We start from the raw sequence: 22,812 nt of genomic DNA, 5'->3' as shown, positions 1-22,812 counted from the left end.
AAGACTGCTAAAAGCAGCAGATTTTCAACACCTCTGTCTCTAGCATTATGGTGGAGAAACACATGATGGCTCCTGTGAGCAGGATACGCTGCTTGTGCAGTGAGCAGAATCTCATTATCACCTCTCAACCTGCACAGCAGAGAGACAGCCAAAGCAGACCGCTGCCTGTCTCTCTGCGGGTGGATTGACAGACATGGAGATTTGATGGGGGCAGATGTGGATGTGGAAGAGGGCGACAGGCTTGTGCTACATGCTGCTAAGCAAGCAGGTGGTGAGTCAGGTTGGTAGACTAAAAAAAAAATAAATAAAAGAAAAGAAAAGAAAACTGAATTGACTATAAAACCAGATCAGAAATAAGCTAGGCTAGGCTTTAAAGTTATAGATCATCCAAAAATGAAAATTCTGTCATTATTTAATCACCTTTGCATTTACATGTGAGATAGACTACAATAAAGTGCAATGGAAGCAAACAAAAAACAGACAGACAGGTGGCTGTCGTACCTGTGGCTGAATCACTGGCACTGGCGGCTGCTGACCTTGTGATTGGGCATCCATCGTGACAGCTGCTCAGTCCCTTACACCCCTGCCAAACAAACACAACACAATAAGATACATCAACCATCCCCTGTAAAACACAAGAACAACCCCCTCCCCTTCAGTCTAATAATCTCAGTCCTCTGGCTCTAGTGAGGATGAACGTGTGAATCTGGTAATAGAATTATGGTCCAGAGCAGCGCTCTTGACAATAACACAATGCTGCGGAAAAGACTGGCCAGCGCCACCTCATCCAGGAATCTGATCCAGCGAGAACACGACACCTATTGTGCTAATGAGACCTGTCAAAGAGCTATGGCACTGGAGACTCTTCAAATTAAACATACTAAAATTCAATAGTTAAAAACTTTGAGAGCAAGACGAATGGACCAAAATGGTTCTTTATGTCAAACCTGTCTTGTAAGACCATACAAATCGAGTGCTCTAGCAAATTTTGCCAAAATATTGTGCAAAATTAAGCAAAGGATTCACCAGTTAACCATTCACCATTTAAATTTTTTCTTTAAATGCTTGTAACTAAATATGACATGTTAAGAATGCTAAGGTAGACCCATAATTATCGTTTTATACAACAGGTGATTGACAAGTCAACCTGAACCAGCTGAAGACTACGTTCAACTACGTTACACTGATGAGCCAAAACATTATGACCACTCACAGGTGAAGCGATTAACGTTGATCATCTCCTAACAAGGCCACATGTAAATGACTGGGTAGATTAGATGGTAAGCGAACAATCAGGTCTTGTAGTCAACTTGTTAAATGCAGGAGAAATCAGGAGTACAGACCTGAGCAACTTTGACAAGGACCAAATTGTTATGGCCAGACGACTGGTCAGAGCATCTCTGAAACGGCAAGGCATGTGGGGTGATCCCGGTCAGCAGTGTTGAGTACCTACCGACAATGGTTCGAGGAGGGACAAACCACAAACCAGTGACAGGGTGATGGGCGCCCAAAGGCTCATCAATATGCGAGACAACAAAGGCTATACCGTCTGGTCCGACCGACGTGTGTCCCTTAAAACTGTGGAAATGCTGGCACCAGCATGCACTATGGGAAGACGACAAGCAGGTGGTGGTAGTGTGATGCCCTGGGCAATGTTCTGCTTGGAAACCCCGGCCATTCATTTGGACATCAATTTAACAAGTGCCACCAACCTAAACATCATTGCAGACAAGGTAAACCCCTTCATGGCAATGGTATTCCCTGATGGCAGTGGCCTCCATTAGCAGGATAAAGCACCCTGCCACACTGCACACATTGTTTGGGAATGGTTTGAGGAACATGATAAAGAGTTCAAAGTGTTGCCCTGGTCTCCAAATTCCCCAGATCTCAATTCGATTGAGCATCTGTGGAATGTGCTGGACCAACAAGTCCGATCCACGGTGGCTCCACCTCGCAACTTATAGGACTTGAGGGATCTGCTGCTAATGTCTTGGTTCCAGATACCAAAGGACACCTTCAAAGTCCATGTCTCGGTGGGGCACGTAGAGGACCAACAGCATATTAGGCAGGCATAATGTTTTGGCTCATTAGTGTATATTATAATAATTGAAATAAGTGATATATTGTCCAGGATGACTAATCAGATGATATTTGGCCATTATGAGACATTGGCATCTGCTTATAACCCTTTCTATTCCGCCTAATGTCCATTTCAAAATCTACCGACAGCTTTGTTAATCGATATAACACACATTTTGAATCTACACTGTAAAACTAACAGCATGACCAGTGTAGTCTAAATCCCCAACCAATTACTGTAATGAGCTGGTTCATTTGAATCAACAGCATGAAACACACATTCCAACCTGTTTGGTCCAAATCCCAAATGAAATACTCATATGAGCAGGTACTTTTGAATCTACAGCATGAAACACACAGTGTATTCTGTATCATGTTTGGTCTCATTTTGCAGCTTAAGATTTAAAAATAGATTTAATGCGATCAATAGAGATGTCCAAGCATCCTAAAGAATAATATAAACACTACTGATCAAACATGGGTAAATAAGTTATGTTAATGTGCCTCTTCCCATATCACTACACTGAAACACCAGTGTAGTCCAACTCCTGAATGAAAGACTCATATGAGCCGGTTCATTTGAATCTAAAGCACAAAACACACAGCACGAATATTACGATTGCATTTATGTCTCTAAGAGACGAATTGTATTAAATGTATACCCCAATTTGTTGATCTGTTTAAATATGAAATGATCTCATTATTTGAAAATAACTGGCAATCTGATTCCTATCCCAAGTATTTAAAGAGATTAAATTAAGCAATTGTGAATTCATAAATTTTGCTTGCATCTTATTTGCTATCATTGAACTGATGTTACAAATACCATACGTTCAATAACGATTGCCCATAGCACACCAGGTCTCTATTTGTAAGTCTACCCTTCGACAACATACAGAGAATTTAATGTAGGCACAATGAAGTGTATGTGTATGTATGATATAGTGAAGGTGTGTTGTCTTTGCAGAGACAACGATAAGAAGGAATAAATAAGGCCTGAGCTCTCGTCGGTGACAGAGTGCAAATACAAAACACAGCTGTGTGCTTTTCTTTACATCAAGCCGGGAGATGGGCCTGTGCGTGCAACAGCCATCAAAATTTTTAATGATTGCTCGGTTGTCACATAACTGCAGCGCACAGCTCGGGGAAGCTCGTAGTGTCCTCACTGTTCTGAAGGAATATGAGCGAGGGTTAAAAAAAAAAAAACACTTCTTTCATAGAAAGGCCATTTACATGTCGCTCACTGTGGTGAACGTCCGTCTCCATGCGCTGTCAGGGCTGAGTGAATCGCAGAGCTCGAGCCAATTAAAATACCTCATGCCAGTGAACGGAGAAATGGAGCTGAAGCTGTCACCATGGCAAAATAAAATCAGCCGGGTTTGGTGAAGGCTAATAACACTAATTAAGCACCAACCCAGGGTCTGGGATTTGAGTGGCAATGAGCACAGGACAGGGTTTGTTGCCATAGAAGATTTGTTTTTGTGTGCCATTTCTGCAGTTTAGTCACATCTGTCTACACAATACGAATTGCAAAAAATTGCTTGCATGACGCATTTTTTCTAAGGAATAAAGTAGTCATTAGAGCCATACATTTATACAGAGCTGCTTTTTGAGTATGCAATTAGCATTGGAAGAGTAAGATTTTTGATTAAAGAAACAGAAAAATCTGTTCCCCAAAATAAAATGTTCTCCCCTTTTTCTCCCAAATTTGGAATGCCCAATTCCCAATGTGCTCTAAGTCCTCACGGTGACATAGTGACTCGCCTCTATCCATATGGCGGAGGACGAATCTCAGTTGCCTCCATGTCTGAGACTGTCAACCCACGCATCATGTGGCTTGTTGAGCGCGTTACCGCAGCGACATAGGCATTAAAGGCATTCACGCACAACTCACCACACACCCCACTGAGAACGAACCACATTATAGTGACCATGAGGATGTTACCCCATGTGACTCTACCCTCCCTAGCAACCGGGCCAATTTGGTTGCTTAGGAGACCTGGATGGAGTCACTCAGCATGCCCAGGGATTCGAACTTGCGAACTCCAGGGGTGGTAGTCAGCGTCTTTACTTGCTGAGCTACCTAGGCCCCCCAAAATAACATATTTACGAAACATTTTCTTTGTTCTTTCTTTACAAAACTTTAAAGTGGTGACTGAAGCAGAGGTCAATAATTCTCTGCATAATTAACAGCTCGAGATGGCAGACAAGGCATGGATGTGAATGCTTTCATTTGCAGTTCACTAACACTTCTGTCTTCTCCCCATTATGGAAAAAAACTATTGTTAACACAATCAAGAGAGTCACAGTGACAAATCAAAATGCAGAGACATAGACCTGTATGCTATTTGCAGTAATAAAAGGTGTAGGTTACATGTGGTAGGCACTGTCAAGCTTTAAAGCCAACAAGTCCATAAATTATGTTTTTCCAAGTGAAACAGATGAAGAAATGTATAGTAAAAGGCCAAAGTGTACCTCGATTTTCCATGTGCCAGAAATGTTGTCTTCTGCACAGTGCAGTCCAATTTTTCTAGAAACGCAGACAGTCGGTTCATGAGCTTGCAGTTGACTATGCCAAAAGGATATTATAAAGCAGTCATAGTGTGCATGTGTCAAATGAGTCCATCTAGGCTTGCAGTCAAAAGAGTATACTTTGAAAGGCTAAATGCACGACTGTGCACAACACGCAGAAAAACAAAGTGTACTCTAGTCATAGGAGGGCTTGGTGACATCAGCAGAAAAGCAAAGTCGTTTTGAAGGCGGAGTAAGGTATTACATTTATTACTTCCTGTCAATTCCTATAAATATCTTAGCTCCCTATCCTTCACTAATCATGTAACACATCTACAAATGAAGACAAAACTGTAGACTCGGATTCCTATACTGGAATAAATCAGCCTTCACCACGTCTGCTAAAAAACACTAGTCTCCCCTTGCTGGATTATGGAGACATTGTATACAGACGAGCACACATATGTGCTCTTGACCATCTAGACATCTTATATCATGCAGCTATTAGATTTATTATCAATGTGCCTTATAGGACCCATCATTGTAGTTTATACTCCCCCTTAAACTGGTCGTCATTGCATAATAGGCGTGAACATCATTGGTACATGTTCATCTATAAAACTTTGTTAGGTTTGACACTAAATAATCTTCAAGCTATATTACACCATCCTGCTTCAACTTACTCAACTGTATTCTTCTGAATGCTCAAATTTAACTTTGCTACTTCTTGTGATTGGAAAAAACTTGTAAAAATTGAAACTTTTATTTCTATCTTGGCTTTTAAAAAATGATTAACAAGCATATTAGATGACACATATTAGATGACACATGCTCTGGTAAATGTTTCGCTTTAATTATATTATTCATTAGAAAGTGTCCCTACTGGGCTTTTATCTAGGTATATGCTTTGAAAGTTTCAATATATTGTATGTTTGTTTGTTGGTGTTTAGGGGGCATTCTATCCTTCTGCCAGGCTGTTATTGCAAATAAGAATCCTTTTCTTAAGTGACTTGCCTGGTTAAATAAATGTTAAATAAAATAAAAATAAAATAAGTATCTTGATGAAAGATAAAAAAACAAATGTATACATATTTATATTTGGAATACCCTGGCATGCACTTAGGGCTGGGCAATATGACAATATCTATAATTGCAAAGATAAAATGGGTCAATCGATAGAGATTTGTAAATATCCATGTGCGCAGTGTGTGGTCTGGGATTCTCGTGAAACAGAGAGAACAAAAAAAAACATCGACAATAAAATTTTAATGAAATTCAGCAAATTCCATGACATTCATCTTGTGTTCATTGCAAAATATGCCTCCTGTGTTTCACTAAGTGTTGCGCGCACTATAAACATGCATGAGTGTGCGAGTCTGGCAGGCTACCCTTTATTTGTGCTCAGGAGAGACAGTAGAGTGCAGAGCGCAATCACTTGCGCTATTGTTATTTTAAACAATCTTGAGTCAACATCATATCAGACTGAAACGTGGCATAATGTGAAATTAAGCCATGTCCATCTACATTATGTTTTCATTTGAAAACGCATCTTTTTTTTTTTGGCCTTCTGTCCACACCGAGGCGGCATTTTTGACAGCAAAACGGAGCTTTTCGAAAACGCTCTCCCAAGTGAACAAATATGAAGATTCCGTCATCGTGTTGTAGTGTGGACAGGGAAGATGAAGTATTTGCTGACATGTGATCCATTCAACCCAAAACAATCAAGATGGCGGCCCACATTGTAGCAGCGTTATTGTGCCTGCTATTCACTTTGAGAACATTGTCAAAGATAAATGTTAATTTGTACAACCTTCACATTGCATTCCTTCAAACGCGAAGTAAAGTTTACTTGGAATTGCTGTCTGGTGACGAAACGCAAGGACAATTACATTTCAGCCTATACATAAAAAATGGCGTGTATTTTTCACATGCGTAGTAAGGGGACATAAGCGTTTTCTTAAGTTTCAGTGTGGAAGAGCAACTTTTGGAAAACCCTTGAAAACAGCAGTGTGGACGGTGAGAGTTTCGAATGTATCCGGATTAATGTGAAATTTTTTAGTTTCTGTGATTTGGCTCGTCCGGTTGATTTTATTTATCCTTAGCATTATGGTAAGGTTGATTTAAGACCAAGTTGAGTGTTTGTTTTGTACTTTGACTATTCGGATGAGATTAGTTTTTGAAACAACATCTGAGGTACAACTATTATCACCCAACATCTATGATTTCATGTACCGATTCGGACGGGACTAAAATCTCTGTGTTTAGTTGAGGTTGTGTCTGTTTTCTAGATGTGGGCTTAACAGAAGGTCATCACATAAAACACATTTAATTAATTTTGGTGATAAAATTCATTTTGAGACTATCTTTTAAAATTTTAAATTATTTAATTTAAAGTTAATTAAATTAAACATTGTTCAAATAAACTCCACATGAGTTTATAGAAGTGACTGCTAATACATTTTCCTAACATCTGAGTAATTCAATTACAGTTATTTAAATTATTATATATTGAATTATCTTTATTTGTGGGCCTTTCTCAGCAAAAATTGATTCATTCTGATTAATTACTCTGCATCTTATGTAGGCCTAACGTAATCCATCCAAAAAATTTAATCGATTGACAGCCCTAATTTTAAACCGTCATATAGACAGACAGTACAGAGTCATTTGACGGTCATGGGGTGACTTGTCCTCATTGGCGGTTAGTTCCACTTTAGTTTAAAGTGGTTCAGATTGAGGCTGGCAGCATGGCTTCTTTGACTGACCTATTCCAAGTCAAAATGACTTCAGGGCATTGACAATTCCCATCCACAGCTCACCCAAGCCTTTCCTAACACCCTCATTAACAGAATCAATTAAAGATGCCACATGACATTAGCACACCAGCACCCAAACAACAGGGTAGAATGATTACAGGAGCTGCACCTTCTTGAGACTAAACACAGAGATGACTATACACACAAACAAACGCAAGCAGAACACACTTCTTCTCTTTCAACAACATCCAACTGTCTAGAGAAACATTCATCTGCTCTTTTTCCACCGGCTATTTACGGCGTCTGTGAGTAACACGTGGTTCTACAGCTGCGTTGCTTGTAAAATTAACATACTGAAAAGGGGCCACAGTAACAACTTAAGTAGCTATACATAGCTTTGCATGACAAAAGGGCCATTATGTGCAATGATGACAGTGTGCAATCTACTTGAAATAGAAGCCCGCGAGCTGAATAGTTGTATAGTCCATAAGAGTCTTTGGCTATAGAAAGGAAAAGAGACTTACTTTGCATGAGTAAGGATGGGAATCTTCAGGAATTTAACAATTCTGGCTCCGTAAGGCCATATACTTCATACAAAATTGACAAACGAATGGGTGTGATGTCATTTAAAACTAAATCTGGCCAAAAAGACTGTGTTTTTGCATTCATTTGGTGGTTCGTAACAGCTCACCTGGGCGAACTTTTAGGAAAATTTCAAACAGGCTGCTAAAGACCACCTTTCATTGGTAACCTGAAGCTCAACCTATTACTTTGTTTACGTTATTATCAATGTCATCATAAATCAGCACATATTATGGCTGTGCATAGTACATTAGTGTCATGAATTCAGAACGTAAAGAAGACAAATGGAGTATTTTCTACAGCATATACAGTATATCACTTTAAAACATCATCGAGTGGTTACAAATATTAATATTGCATAATGTAATATAATAGGCGGTGTTGTCTGGTTTTCATAAATGATATAACATTTAAATATGACTTTTTATGTAATTCTATCCCTGTGCAATCATTAATAATTAAATGTTTTTTTAAAGCCATAGAAGTAATCATACAGATCCATTTTATTGTATGATTTTGGCAGGATTGAGGGCGGGTCCGGGTCGTGCTCCTACACACCCGGTCCCGTATTAGGCTAATTGAGCCTCCGTGAGGGATAAAGGTCGACTGCAGAGGATCGTGCGGGAGAAAGAGATCGTTAACAGTCATGTCCGTCATGTGTGTGTTTGTGTCTTCTGTTTTAGTTTATCATTAAACTATTATTTATATTGAAAAGCCGGTTCTCGCCTCCTCCTTTCCATTGATCACTCTACAATGATTTCAAGTTAAATATCAATAAATTACTACTAAGGTGTAGACCTATCTGTAATAAGCATACCTACACCTTAAGAATTATGACAATGTGTATGACAATTACTTTTAATAATAATCGCAATTATGAAAAATTATTGTCAGACAAATGTCATAATCATGACAGGCCTGGCTGCAATGGGGTCTGATATCTTAAGGAGCTGTGTTGTGAAGAACAAAGGGGTCTGAGACCACAATAATGTGAAGAGGACCAAAAATGAAACTGGGTCCTCTTTTAAGTCTCTTTTAAGTCACTTACACTGTGAACACCAAAAGCAGCAAGGTAATTTGCAGCTAGTTCCCTTTCTGGTTAACTTTAACCAAACTGGGTTTGGTTCAATTAAAATGTAATTCATGTGAAACCACCCTATATGATATCAATTAACTCATTAATTTCCTAATCCTGACCTAAATAGCTCTGCCCACACGAAAATTGCAAGCTGAACACTTCTTTATTTTGCGTGGGCGCCTTTCATAAGTTAATAATGTAGCCTTTTGTTATTTGGAAATTATGAATAATTGGTAATTTTTCAATGCTTTTCAAATTGCAAATATGCAATATGCCAATTCTGGATACTGCAGTGATTTCTATGAAAAGCCAGATCCACAGCACATACTCCAATATACATTTGCTGCATACTTCTGCATTCTTAAAAAGCAGGAAATGGTCTTCTGCTAATCGAAGAGTAGATGTACAATGTGCTCTCATATCCAGAATGATAAAAGTAGACCTAACCAAAACCAAACTTCCTTTTGGTAGCCTAGATAGCACCATAGTGCTATTTTATATGATCGCAGGCTGCTCTATGTGCCCTTTATTCCCAGTTTCAGTCCTTTTTAATGCGAGAAAAGGAAAAGGATTTAACAAGAAGAAGAGTAGGATTTTTGTGGCTCAAGGAGCGTGGACATTAACTGGTTCTGGATGTAAAATTAGCCTTTGCTGACAGGTGTTCGAGCAGACCACAATTATATGCAGACGAATCAAGCATGGATTAAGGGAATGGAGAAAACCAACAGTAGAAGAGCGTGGTATGAACTGCACATCAAAGGCCACTTTGAGCAACTGAATACAGTAAAAGAGTGGCCAAGATTATAAGAAATTAAGAAACCTCTTTTTTTACCATGACAGCCAAGTGTGGACCATCTGACCATTGCAGTCTTTCAGAAGAATTAAGTTAATCATAGAACAGTCCAATTAAAAAGGACTAATAATAACCCCAGGTATGAGCAATAGTAATACAGATCAGTGCCTAGGCAATCAGCCTTTGTACACATATGACAAGAAATGCTCATTTATATTCTAATATTAATGTATTTTTATTAAAGAAATTCATTAACCTCGATGAACTTTTAAGAAGTGTGATGTAAAGTAAGTAACTAATGCAACATAATTGTATAATACTCTGCAAACATTTAAAAATGCTGCAGCCACTACTTCATTTAAAGGGCTATTTTCTTCATAGTCTGCAATAATTGCATTTCCATAAGGAACCAGAGAGGAATAAAGTCTTGCGGTCTTGAGGGAGTCTGTACCGGCCATCCATATTCCTGCTCAGCACCTATTTATAGGCCTTCTTTACATTTTTCATTTTCACATTTTATAGGGTAATGATTATTTCTCAGCGGTAATAAAGTAATTAAATAAATAGCACAGCACAAATGGCCTCTGCATGTGAGGGCCGGCTTTGATTTATAGCCGCACACAAAGTAGTGCAGAGGCCTTTGCCTTGAATACCTGACTCTCATATACAGTGGGTCTCAAAGCAGCCTGAACCTTATTTTGGGAGCGCTGTAGATGCTCAATTATCCAACAATGGACTTATCTAAATTTAATTGTTTTCTTTAATATTTATTAAGTAGCATCTCTAATTTCCTTTAAAGCACTACAACAATAGCCATCAAATAACTACTTTTGTAACTGGCTTTTGTTGGTCTTTATTGATTTTCACAGTCTTTTGCCATTGGGTCATTCTGTCAACTCAACCAGAGGTCCCCTGCTCAAAATGTTTTTTTTGATAATACATTTTTATTGGTGAAAGATGAAACAAATTATGACGAAAGCCAAATAGTAAATGCCATGGATGAATATTTACTGGAGTAAACCATTATTTTGTAGAGGGGGGGTCAAAACTATAATTTTCACCTATGATTCTGGAGCAAAATGTCCTGGTTACTTCCGTAACCTCCATTCCCTGATGGAGGGAATGAGACATTATGTCGATGAAGTGACACTAGGGGTCACTCTTAGGAGCCTCAGACACCGCTGATCTTTGATAAAAGCGAATGGGAATTAGCGAGTGGTAATGGAGGTTACGGAAGTAACCAGGACGTTCCCTGTCTGTCACTGGTTGGAGAGCGTTGGGAATTGGCGAGTGGTAACAGAGGTGACGGAAGTAACCAGGACGTTCCCTGTCTGTCACTGGTTGGAGAGCGCAAGCCACACGTCCAAGCTCCGGGCCAAGCTTCACTGCTCTTTTGTTGAACTTTTGGGTACTGCAGCTACTTGAGCATCCGGTGAAATTAAATGAAAATGGAACAAAAGATTCTTCCCCCCGGCCCTCCACAGGGGCATGGAGTGGTCTGTTCACCAGCTCCGGAACAGCGGGTTTCCTCATCCCTGTGTCGCCCGAAGCCTTCTTTTTGGCGGCGGCCGTGAGACGGGTGGCATCTCCTTCCAACGGGGGGGCTTGACTCCGAAGCGGGGGAGGGCCGCAGATGAGCCAGTGCAGTCACCACAGGAGGACGCCCTTGGCGACAAGCAGACAGGGTGCAGGATCTTGAGCCACCCTGGGGCAGGATGTGTTGGATGGCCTCCGTCTGCTGCTTCACTGCCGAGAACTGCTGGGCAAAGGATCCGTGACTTATCAGCATCTCTCATCTCAACCAGGTTGAGCCAAAGGTGGCGCTCCTGGACCAACAAGGTGGACATCGCCCGCCCGAGAGACCGCACCATGACCTTCATCGCCCAGAGTGCGAGGTTGGTTTCCGAGCGCAGTTCCTGCATCAATCCCATGGTGGAACTGCCCTCGTGCAGCTCTTTTAGCTCCTTGGCTTGGTGGACTTGCAGGAGAGCCATGGTGTGCAGGGTGGAGGTGGCATGTCCAGCGGTACAGGCCCTGGATGGAAGCTTCGGACGCCCACGCCAGGTGGCGGTGCTCTGCGGGCATAGTTGCACCGTGAGTGCCTTATCCACTGGGGGCATCACCGAGTACCCCTTGGCTGTGCTCGAGAGCTCATCACCTTCGCAGGCCCTGAACAAGAGGTCGAACTCGCCCTGAGATGAGCCGGCACACTCATCCAGAAGCCGATAGGGGCAAACGAGCATGCTTGGGAATGGGAGGTCCGTGGGGAAATACCAGGCGGAGGTGGTCCCATTGAGGTCCCCAAATCGCCCCCAGTGCTAGCCACGCTGGCCTCATACCCGTAGGTAGAAGGACCGAGGCGGGGAGCTGCTGGGGTGGCTTACTTTCTTACAAAGGCAAGCCGCGACTGCAACGTTGCCATGGTCATGTTCTCACAGTGACATATATACTAGTTGCAAAGCTTAAGCATTAATATTATTTACCTTAAGAGACCTTGTTTTGATATAAGGGAAGGATGTTTTCCCTAGTGGGTTTGTCAACTATGTTACAGACAAACTGCATGCCACTGATTAAATGCTACACTTAAAGTAACACATAATTAAGAGTTCTTTTGCCTATTCTGCCATATGTGCAGTAATTATTTTAAAATTATTTTAAGAATTGTATGTTTTTGCAGACAGTCATGTGATATTTTTTATCATAAATCTGCTTTAAATATTATTTTGTTAAGTTTTAAGAGATATTATGCAAAACTCTAACCCTTGTGGATGTAAAATATGCCTTAAAGGATATCAGGAGCATTCTTTTTATATGAAAGGTAACAAAAAAATCAGGTGCTACACAGTTGACCGTGAAAGTCAAATGGTTGAAAAAGCAATATACTGCTTTTTTCACAAAATACAACGACACCAATACATTGAAAATCTGTTTTAACTTGCAAAGGATCAATATATAGATCATTTTGTAATCAATAAAATGTCCCTCAATCCCTTATCATCATAATTCAAATGCATGTACACACACATGCATGAGGACACACACAACCTCAGTATCCTCTGACACAAACAGGCTTAAATTGACATAAACTGATCTATGGACTAGTGTTGTCAAAAATACCGGGTCTACCCGGTACCAATGCAGAGTCGGGAACTTTCGAACGCACACAACAAGCACAACAAGCCTCGGGGACGATTCATGTAGCTAGATTAGAATGCGATGGCTCGCGACTTATTTAATCATAATATATGTCACTGTGCATTTCTTATCGTGAAGAAAAATGGCAATATGCAGCTTTATTAATACGAGAGCACTTTTTGCACATTAGTTTGGAAATTGTTTTTTAGTCATTCTATTGTATGCTTGTTTATTTCATTTTTGTTTTAGTACTTGGTAAAAACTTAAAGTAAAAGTTTAAGCAAATCTTATATAAGTGTTCAAAAATACTTCTAGTGTTCTTAGTTCTGCTGCTAATGTTTTGTTAACTTTGTTAATAAAAGACTGTCATTTAGTAACCTGTTTTTGTGTTTTGCTTTGGTACCGAAAATGGCATCGAGTACCATGAAATTTCACTGGTATTGGTGAAACCGTGACAACACTACTATGGACAATAACTAATTATCATCAATGGACATCAGTGGACCCATTAGTTTCACATTAACTATGCTACTCAAGAATTGGCCCAAGAGGGTAACATATTTGATGGTGAGCTTCTTGAATTTTTGTGCCAGGAGTGGCATGAAGTCACCCAACAGCAATGTGAAAGACTGTTGGAGAGCATGGCAAGATGCATGAAAGCTGTGATTGAAAATCAGGGTTATTCCAACAAATATTGATTTATAAACTCTTCCCAAGGTAAAACATTAGTATTGTGCTGTTTATAAATGAATATTAATTTGTTTTATTTGAGGTCTGAAAACTGCATCTTTTTTATTATTTTGACCAGTTGTCATTTTCTGCAAATAAATGCTCTAAATGACAATATTTTAATTTAGAATTTGGGAGAAAAGTTGTCAGTACTTTACAGAATAAAACAAAAATGTTCATTTTACTCAATCACATACACATAAATAGTAAATCAAGAGAAACTGATCATTTTGCAGTAGTCTCTTAATTTTTTACAGAGCTGTACATTTTAGTTTAAATCATTTAAGTATTGCAAACTATAACAATGTACAGAATAACAGAAATCTATATCTGCAAAGCACTTGAACTAACCCAACTAAACTTAAAACTAAAAAGTAATTTATAGGGATGCCATGGTGTGAGATTTTGATGGATAGATTACCAGTTAACAGGTTTTACAATTATTGGCAACTTTTCTTATTATACAACAGCACTGAGGCAAAAAAAGGCATATCATATCACAAATAAACGTGTTAGTGGACCCATTTCTTAGGGATATGTATGCCAAGGGCAGCCATACAATGGGAAAACTGATAAATACATGACATTATAGGAGGTACATATTAAGAGACACTCCATGTTGCACACACACAATAATATATTATTGTGTGTGTGCAACATGTAGTTCATAGCATCTAACATTTTTTTCTTCTGTAACAGTTTATTAAAGCAATATGTTGTCTGTCAGACACCCCTCCATAAAGAATCGGCAACAGACTCCATAAAAATACTGTTCTTTAATCTGTCCACAGTTGAATCTTTAATTTCATTCCTTTAAAAGCAAATATTAAACTCACCAGTTTATAGTTAGATAACAAGTAGAACATCTTGTCCCATTTGTAGGACGTGTACCATTATATGATTTCTGTCTGCATTTTTTTCATTTGTCATCTTCATTAAACCTTAGCAATTCAAAGCTCCCAAACAGACAATCTAAGGTAAAATAAAATGGTGAATATGTGTCTGGTAGATTCCTATGTTATATTTTGGATTTCATGTGTAGTTCAAGTTTCATGTGAATTGAAAGTTAACGTTCAGTCCGCATTGCCTGGCCAAGCACCACATGGACACCATATGTAACCATAGAAACAGCTGAACTATCCACCCAGGCCCAAGCACAATAGATTTTCACATTTAAGCTTACACGAAAAACTGTTTTATATTACATATTTATTAGACCTGTCAAAATTATTGCATATTTTTCCATTTTGCCACAACTTTGGAAGTATGCTTGGGATCATTGTCCATTTGGAAGACCCATTTGCGAGCAAGCTTTAACTTCCTGGCTGATGTCTTGATATGTTGCTTCAATATCTCCACAGAATTCTCCTTCCTCAAGATGCCATCTATTTTGTGAAGTACACCAGTCCCTCCTCCAGCAAAGCACCTCCACAACATGATGCTGCCATTCCCATGATTCACGGTTAGGATGGTGTTCTTCGGCTTTCAATCCTCACTCTTTTTCCTCCAAACATAACGATGATCATTATGGCCAAACAGCTACATTTTTGTTTCATCAGACCAGAGAAAATTATTTTTATCTTTGTCACCATGTGCACTTGCAAACTGTAGTCCGGCTTTTTTATGGTGATTTTGGAACAGTGGCTTCTTCCTTGATGAGCAGCCTTTCAGGTTATGTTGATATAGGACTGTGTATATATATATATTTTTTTTTCTTTTTGTATTATTTGCCACGTGTCAATAAAACATTTCACATTTTTTAATCATAGATTGTAAATTCTTACAATTACACTCACCTAAAGGACTATTAGGAACACCTGTTCAATTTCTCATTAATGCAATTATCTAATCAACCAATCACATGGCAGTTGCTTCAATGCATTTAGGGGTGTGGTCCTGGTCAAGACAATCTCCTGAACTCCAAACTGAATGTCAGAATGGGAAAGAAAGGTGATTTAAGCAATTCTGAGCGTGGCATGGTTGTTGGTGCCAGACGGGCCGGTCTGAGTATTTCACAATCTGCTCCGTTACTGGGATTTTCATGCACAACCATTTCTAGGGTTTACAAAGAATGGTGTGAAGAGGGAAAAACATCCAGTATGCGGCAGTCCTGTGGGCTGAAAATGCCTTGTTGATGCTAGAGGTCAGAGGAGAATGGGCCGACTGATTCAAGCTGATAGAAGAGCAACTTTGCCTGAAATAAACACTCGCTACAACCGAGGTATGCAGCAAAGCATTTGTGAAGCCACAACACGCACAACCTTGAGGCGGATGGGCTACAACAGCAGAAGACCCCACCGGGTACCACTCATCTCCACTACAAATAGGAAAAAGAGGCTACAATTTGCAAGAGCTCACCAAAATTGGACAGTTGAAGACTGGAAAAATGTTGCCTGGTCTGATGAGTCTCGATTTCTGTTGAGACATTCAGATGGTAGAGTCAGAATTTGGCGTAAACAGAATGAGAACATGGATCCATCATGCCTTGTTACCACTGTGCAGGCTGCTGGTGGTGGTGTAATGGTGTGGGGGATGTTTTCTTGGCACACTTTAGGCCCCTTAGTGCCAATTGGGCATCGTTTAAATGCCACGGCCTACCTGAGCATTGTTTCTGACCATGTCCATCCCTTTATGGCCACCATGTACCCATCCTCTGATGGCTACTTCCAGCAGGATAATGCACCATGTCACAAAGCTCGAATCATTTCAAATTGGTTTCTTGAACATGACAATAAGTTCACTGTACTAAAATGGCCCCCACAGTCACCAGATCTCAACCCAATAGAGCATCTTTGGGATGTGGTGGAACGGAAGCTTCATGCCCTGGATGTGCATCCCACAAATCTCCATCAACTGCAAGATGCTATCCTATCAATATGGGCCAACATTTCTAAAGAATGCTTTCAGCACCTTGTTGAATCAATGCCACGTAGAATTAAGGCAGTTCTGAAGGCGAAAGGGGGTCAAACACAGTATTAGTATGGTGTTCCTAATAATCCTTTAGGTGAGTGTATATTAACCATGACATTTTTAATCATGGTTAAAAGTGAAGCCGTATAATCGCGACATCCCTAGTCTTTAAGACATACAACCAGTTAGTACATATTTACGTACTTTGCTTAAATACGTACTGTACATCTTCCCCACAAACCTGCAATGTCTTCTGAAAAGTAGCACCGTGCATGTGTGTGTGTCTTATCCAAATCGGTCTATCTCACTCAGCACACAAACACAAACATTTAGCATGGTGTAGGAGGCTGGAGTGCGTGCAGGTGTAATGGTCCACTTTATGTATCCTTGAGTCAAAATGACGCGGCTCAGAGGAGCTGCCAGGGCAGCAATAGACCCGGGCCACATCGCCCGGCTACCCATTGTGTGTCTTCTCTCAAGGGCCAGTTTGATGATTCAGTTTTTGGCTCGAGAATTTGTGAGCGTGCTGTCAAGCCTGCAGGTGCTTTATAGTGGAGGGTCTGAGAGGGAACAGTTAATTACCCTGCAGGGGCGAACATCTCCCCGAATGCCGTTTGATGTGCAGAGCCTGAGCACAGAGAAGGGAAATCTAAAGTGATACAAATAATCCAATAGAACTTGACTAGCCTGTTTGTCTGCGCAAAGATGACCAATTTGAATAACGCGAGATGCAGATTTTTTTTTTATCTGTAGCATTGAAAATGTTTGGGCCTCTTGTATTTAGTGAGCGGTATTTCTATTTAGTTATATCTCTGTAGCCTTTGTCTATCCTACTGCTTTTCATTCTCTGAGAAATCTACACTCACCAAGCATTTATTAGCAATACTCTTGTCCTAATAAAGTTATTCTGCTGTTGCAGCCCATCTGCCTCAAGGTTCGACATGTTGTGCATTCTGAGATGCTAATCTGCTCACTACAATTGTAGAGTGGTTAACTGATTTACTGTAATCTTTCTGTCAGCTTGAACCAGTCTGGCCATTCTCCGTTGACCTCTCTCATCAACAAGGAGTTTCCGTCAGCAGCAAAGGATGTTTTTGTTTTTGGCACCATTCGGAGTAAACACTAGAGACTGTTTTGCAGGAAAATCCCAGGATATCAACAGTTACAGAAATACTCAATCTAGTATACCAGTATACAGAAATACTCAAAATAAATGAAATTAAAAAAATTCCCCATTCTGATGGTTGATGTGAACATTAACTGAAGCTGCCTGATTTTATGCATTGCACTGCTGCCACACGATTGGCTGATTAGATAATTGCATGAATAAGTTGGTACGCAGGTGTTCCTAAAAAAGTGCTCAGTGAGTTTAATTACCATATTTCCAGAAAATCCCAATCCTGTCCTCCCTTATATAGGCTCTTAAGAGAAAACTATAAGAGTGTAAGCCTGTAATGGGCACGGATTACAAATTAATTTACAAGATTACCATTCATGAATGCAAACACATTGTTAATACACTCAGTCATGTAAGAAAATTAGAATAGTTGATATATAGCGCTTCTTAACGCAAGCACATACAACAAATATTCTGTTTCACTCTACAAAAAACATTAATAACTAGTGTGTAAATGATTAATCCATTATGACATTGTTTACTGGAGACTTTACCTTATATCTGGTCGAGCAGGTTGCTTTACTTACGCCAAAGTCAAGAAAGACCCATAGACAAACTTCACTGTCAAAACACTCTTCATACACAGATTAAAGGTCTGCTGCCTGTAATTGAACGAAAGCACCACTCTTCCAAGTCTCAGTCGCGAATGAATGTTACATCCTGATTGACTTCCAAAGAAAGCAAGAAAGAAATTCTTCTGAAAGATCTCAGCTAGATTGCACGCACCTGCAGGCACACTATCATAAAAAAAAAAATTTCAATCAAGGATAGAATCTGGTAAAAAGCTATTCTCACAGATACACAGTAGCACTGTTCCAACCGAGCTGCCTACAAAGACTGTATATAGGGAAGCATGATTTGGACAAAAGGTCATATTGCAATTATTTTGAAATACAGCCTGAAACATACAGAACAACCAGTGTAGTCTGAATCCTGAATGACTCTTATAAAACAAATCTTTTGAATCCAAAACACAAAACAAACAGCGCGATCAGTGCAGTCCAAATCCAGAAAAATTACTCTTTTGAGCCGATAGTTTTGAATCTTCCATGATCAAATACTTTTTTCCCTCACTGTAAATAAAAGGATGAATGAATATAATAGCTTAGTCTTAAGAATATGCTCAGTTAAAATATTAAAGAGCACCTATTATGGTTTTTCAAATATTACCTTTCATGTAGTGTTATATAGCTGTTTGTAAATGTAAAAAAGTCTGCAAAGTTTCAAAAATCAAAGTGCACGACAATTGGAGTTATTGACTCCCAAAAGAAAGAACAGATTCTGAACACCTGAAATTAGTATTTAGGAATTCCAGACTGTACTAACCTACGTAATTTGGTAATAAAAAACCCACCTCTGGTCTTCATTGGCTGCACACGAACAGCTTTGACCCGCTCTAAAACACTACACTATGCGATAGACCAATCACAACACTCTGGGACATCTGACCAATCAGAGCAGAGTAGGCTCTCTGAAAGGAGTTTAGAATGAATGCTTTAGAATGGATCATTGAACGAGTCGTTTTTGACACTGGGAAAAAAGGTAATGCTGCAATTTAAATTATGAGCAAATTAAAGTGTTTTTTGACCTTGGATACATCTAAATCTATTGTATGAGACTTTTAAAACATAATTAGGCAAGTTTAAAAATCATAATAGGTGCTTTTTAAATAATCTCATAATTTTGTAACAGACTGCTTAGGGCAGAAAATCGAATATTAATAGCATTTACTTTTTAAAAACATTTCTTCCTCAAAAGTACTAAATGAATCATTAATGTAACTGTTAGATGTAAGATTGTTTGGTTAAAAATGACAAAATGCCATTATTGGTTAAGTACATCAACAATCAGTGTTCAAAACAATGTCCTTGATTCACTATGTCCCCTGATTCACTACACTGGTGGTGGCTGAGGAGAGTCCCCTGTTCTCTATTTAAAAGTGCTTAGAGTGTAATGTCAGAAAAGCGATTTAAACGTAAAATTCAATCAAATATGTAAATAAGAGTGTTGGTTGTCTTCATCAAAGCAAGTAATATTTCTGTTTCAAATCTTTAATCGTATAACATAAAATCAATGTGAAAATAGCACGTTATGACTCCGGTTCCAGTCATGATCACACACATTCAAAGTCCAGGTAAGCTCATATTGGGAGAAACCTCCGCCAGAAGAGCAGTACCAGAACAAACCTGACATAATGTGTTCTTTTTACATTAAAACAATTTTAAGTTTCACACACAGATGTCCCTAGAGAGCACAATGTTACACAGTGCAGCTTTAAGGAACCAGAATCCTTAAGAGGAATCAAAATCAGAATCGTTATACATCCCTAACCAAATGGAAATCAGATTTATTTAAAACAAAGAGTTTTTACTTTTTGTAGCATAACAACTACTTGCATTTCAAAGAGTGACCAATGTTTCCTTGCATGATATGCTTGTTATTTGTGGCCTGAAGACCACTGGCTGTACCCGTGACCCTGTGTGCCACAGACACCATCCAATGAAGTCTTATGAGGCCTAAGCCATGTCACTGACCACAAAGTTCTCCAGCTAACCTCTGACTGCAATAGGATGTGACAACTTCCACTTTTATTTGCCATAGCCAGAGGTCAAGCCCACCGGCTGCAATCACGATAATAGAAGCCTACAGTCCTGAATATTCCTCTTTCTCTCCCTCCTGGGCCCTTTCTTCTCAGTGTTTGGAGCATCCAAAAGTTTGAAGATGATTTCAGAGGCATTCCTCCAATTACTGAATGCATAATAAATGGTTTATTACCGTTATGCTCTGTATCACTCAAAACCAAAACAGCAGATGTTCAATGTCTGATGCACATTGCACACAAAATTGGAAAACAATTTCTCAAACAATCAACACAAATCTTATTGGCTGGTTTGATGGAACTTTAGCAAGTAATAGCATACAGGACTTTTTATCAGTCCGCCTAGAAACGGAATCTTATTAAATTTTGCATTGAAACAGTGAGCGCTTTTGAGGACAATATAATCAACAGATTTGCCCAAATTTGCCAGGTTAGTGACATAAAATCTTTTAAAGATATTCAGAGTTTAATTTCAGGCATGTAGCAGCAAGTGGTAATCCACAAGCAGAGCTGCATATTCTGCTTTGTTTACTTTTGTTTACAATTACAAAATTGCGATAGTTCTCATGAAAAGCCTGTGCTCAGCTGGTTCACGGCTGAAGCAATCTGGAGCCTATCGCAAACCGGCTATGCTTTTCCACTGGCTTGAAACCCGAAAGGCGATTTAACAGATTACATGGCTACATGGTAGTTTTCATGACTATCTCAAATGCCCATAAAAACATAGCACATCAAAAGTGTTTGTGTACAGCTTTTACAGACATTTTCGTCCGCGTTCCATTAGCACTTTTGATTTCCTGACATAATTGTGGGTTTTGTATTGTTATTATAGAGTGAAGTACTCCTTGTTGCACACAGTAGCTACTGTTGTTGTTTGGAAAAAATTGGTGACAAAACATAATCCGGCCCCTGTGGGAAGAATTAAACAAAACAGTAACAAAAGGTGAAACAAATACACTGCTGATATTAGACTTGCTGATAAAACATAAATTACCTCAAACTTTCCAAATAAAAAAAATTAAAGCCCAGGTTTATTTGTAAATAATAAAGAGGCATAAAGCAGATCAACCAACCATTTACTTCAAGATATACTGCCAGCTTCAACATGACAAGTTGATTACTGATCAGGTTGGCAATGACTGCTGAATAAATGCAAAAGTAAGGCAGCAATTCTTTGCAAACTGGCTGCTGAAGGGGACTTTCAAAAAGGCTACTGCCCAAATTTAATCTAACAATAAAATAATACATTAAAAAAAACTTGCAACATAATAGAGTACGCTTTTCAGTAAATACAGCAGATATGTTCTTTGTGTCCACAAATTGCAAAAATTATTTCTGACATTGCAACAGAGAGGATATGAAGCAAAGCGTCTGGTTTAAAAAAATAATAAAATTACAAATAATTTTATATATCTATTCACTTTCCTGAAATAATAAAAACCATGTAGTATTGAAATATGTATTCTTTGTATTAAGCCAAGAGGTCTGTGAGTTTTGATCTCCTAAAGAGGTCTGTGAGTTTTGATCTCCTAATGGTCTCATGTCTTCTCATCATACAAATTGCAGGTCAAATTTAGAAAAACTTGCACTTTGGTGTGTAATGTAAAACTAACTTTTTTCACATTCCTACAGTTGCAAATGTTCGGATGCATTTGAATGGGAATGAATGGAGGATGAAGTGTACAGTGTTATGGGCCTACTGCTGTTGCACTTCTAGTGGTCAAAGTATGGTCATGAAAAATACGAAAATTATTATTAAGATCTTATCCATGTATTAAAAAAATAAAAACCCAGAAAAGCATTTGGCCTGTCAATATCCATGGAAAATGCTTGCTACATCAAAACATCAATATTAATGAGATTCACTGGGATATATTTGGCCCTGAAAAAGCATGACTTTCCACGGCTCGGCACGCAGTTTGACCCAAAGACCTGAAGATACTAACGTGACAGACTCCTTGTTCAAAGACATTGGCCTGCTTTCATCTCCAGCTTTGTTCCAGAGCCACACTGGCCCAAGCCATCTGCTTTATTCTAATATGGGGCTTAAAGATGCTGTTTTTTTTCAAGGCTTCCCAAGCACGATAAACAGCCTTAATGTAGCTTACCCGTTTACAGCATGCAGAATGCTGCTCTGTAAAATATTCCCTGTTAAACTGTCAAAGAAGCTGGCCACTTGCCCGGCTTTTACAATATGGTGGCACAAGCCCTCGGTTTCCGCCCCCTACCAATGACTGCTTGCAGTGAGGCCCGGAAACCAGCCCACTTTTCGAGACCTTCCAGAGCAGTTCAAACACCCCGCTAGCTTCCAGGCCTGGGTTCAGACATCTGTAAAGTTTATTTTTCGATATTCACTGCCCACAAAGGCACAGATTTTCCAACTTGGCATGACTTCTGAACGACAAAGAATACGCCACTGCTTTTTCTTCCAGGCTGTTTGTTTCCCTGACTGATTAATTGCAG

At 39.3% G+C, this 22,812-nt stretch overlaps 1 protein-coding gene across 1 annotated transcript in view; it reads right to left on the bottom strand.

Annotated features, from left to right (window-relative positions):
• LOC127641308 (serine/threonine-protein kinase Nek7-like) overlaps positions 1 to 22,812 on the bottom strand; it is an 88,839-nt gene that overhangs the window by 59,217 nt on the left and 6,810 nt on the right. Inside the window, exon 2 of the mRNA XM_052124236.1 lies at positions 502 to 583. Coding sequence (XP_051980196.1) covers positions 502 to 555 — 54 coding nt within the window. The 5' untranslated portion in view covers positions 556 to 583. The remainder of the gene's footprint in view (positions 1 to 501; positions 584 to 22,812) is intronic.

The sequence above is a fragment of the Xyrauchen texanus genome, chromosome 50 (genome assembly GCF_025860055.1).
Source record: "Xyrauchen texanus isolate HMW12.3.18 chromosome 50, RBS_HiC_50CHRs, whole genome shotgun sequence".
In the NCBI taxonomy this organism is placed as follows: domain Eukaryota; kingdom Metazoa; phylum Chordata; class Actinopteri; order Cypriniformes; family Catostomidae; genus Xyrauchen; species Xyrauchen texanus.
The sequence above is the reverse complement of the archived record's forward strand: the minus strand, read 5'-3'. Positions and strand labels throughout refer to the sequence as shown.